Source organism: Propithecus coquereli, unplaced genomic scaffold (genome assembly GCF_000956105.1).
Source record: "Propithecus coquereli isolate 6110/MARCELLA unplaced genomic scaffold, Pcoq_1.0 Scaffold239, whole genome shotgun sequence".
Taxonomy (NCBI): Eukaryota; Metazoa; Chordata; class Mammalia; order Primates; family Indriidae; genus Propithecus; species Propithecus coquereli.
In genome coordinates this window covers 686748-687701 of record NW_012147941.1, presented here as the reverse complement: position 1 = coordinate 687701, position 954 = coordinate 686748, and the positions used below count along the sequence as shown (strand labels likewise).

The 954-nt window shown below is 34.8% G+C and overlaps 1 protein-coding gene across 1 annotated transcript in view; it reads left to right on the top strand.

Annotated features, from left to right (window-relative positions):
• The window catches only part of YTHDF2 (YTH N(6)-methyladenosine RNA binding protein 2), a 24952-nt gene extending 24064 nt beyond the window's left edge, over window positions 1–888 (top strand). The window contains exon 6 of the mRNA XM_012645971.1: window positions 680–888. Within this exon, the coding sequence (XP_012501425.1) occupies window positions 680–703 (24 nt within the window). The 3' untranslated portion in view covers window positions 704–888. The remainder of the gene's footprint in view (window positions 1–679) is intronic.
• Window positions 889–954: the final 66 nt, after the last annotated feature.

Below are 954 nucleotides of genomic sequence, written 5' to 3'. Positions count from 1 at the left end.
TGTATTTGGAAATAGAACAATTTAGTCAGATTGAATTGTATCAATATGGTGCTTTCTTGATGTTGATTGGGGGATTAAGGCAGCTAATACCATTTGTAATTTGCATCATTTAAAATAAGCCTTCTGGCATATTGGTTTACATTAAGACACAGTTCATACTGGTCCTCTTGGTATTATTGTATAGCTAAGATTCACAAATAGATTTTTGAGGCATAATTGAACACAGGTGTTTATGGGACTTAAAATTAATTGCGCATTATAAAGAGGAACTAACTTGGTTGAAAAGATGAGATAATGCAGGCGAGGTACAGTGACTCACACCTCTAATCCCAGTGCTTTGGGAGGCTAAGACAGGAGGATTGCTTGAGCCCAGGAATATTAGACTGCAGTGAGCTGTGAGTCCCACCACTGCGCTCCAGCCAGGGCGACAGAGTGAGACTCTGACTCAAAAATAAATAAATCAATATAGTCAAAGAAGAGTAATTTTGTACTAATTGGGATGCTTTTGAGTGTTTTGGTTTAAAATATGAGAAGTAAAAGCCAGTTTTATTTGTAGGCAATATTCTACCTACTACAAATGATTACATTTCTATTGAGCTAATCTATGAAGTTTTAATTCTTAAGCATGTTCAGATAAGTAGTTTTAACTAATCATTTCCCTTTTTTCTTATCTCTGTAGGAACGTCAAGGTCGTGGGAAATGAAAGGCAGTTCTGCACAGACTGCAGCAACGGTTGCATCTGCATATCCTAAAAGGAAAAAATGACCTTCAAGAGAATTAGGACTTTTTTCTTAATTTCATTGACTTCAAAGACGATTGCAGACTTGCAGTTTAAATATTGGAATTTCACAAAAGACATAGGACTTAACTGGAAAATGAAAAAAAAAAGAAAAAGAAAAAACTAAACAAAAAATTCCTCTAGGTAGTTTAGGTGAAAAATGTCCCTTTTATTTT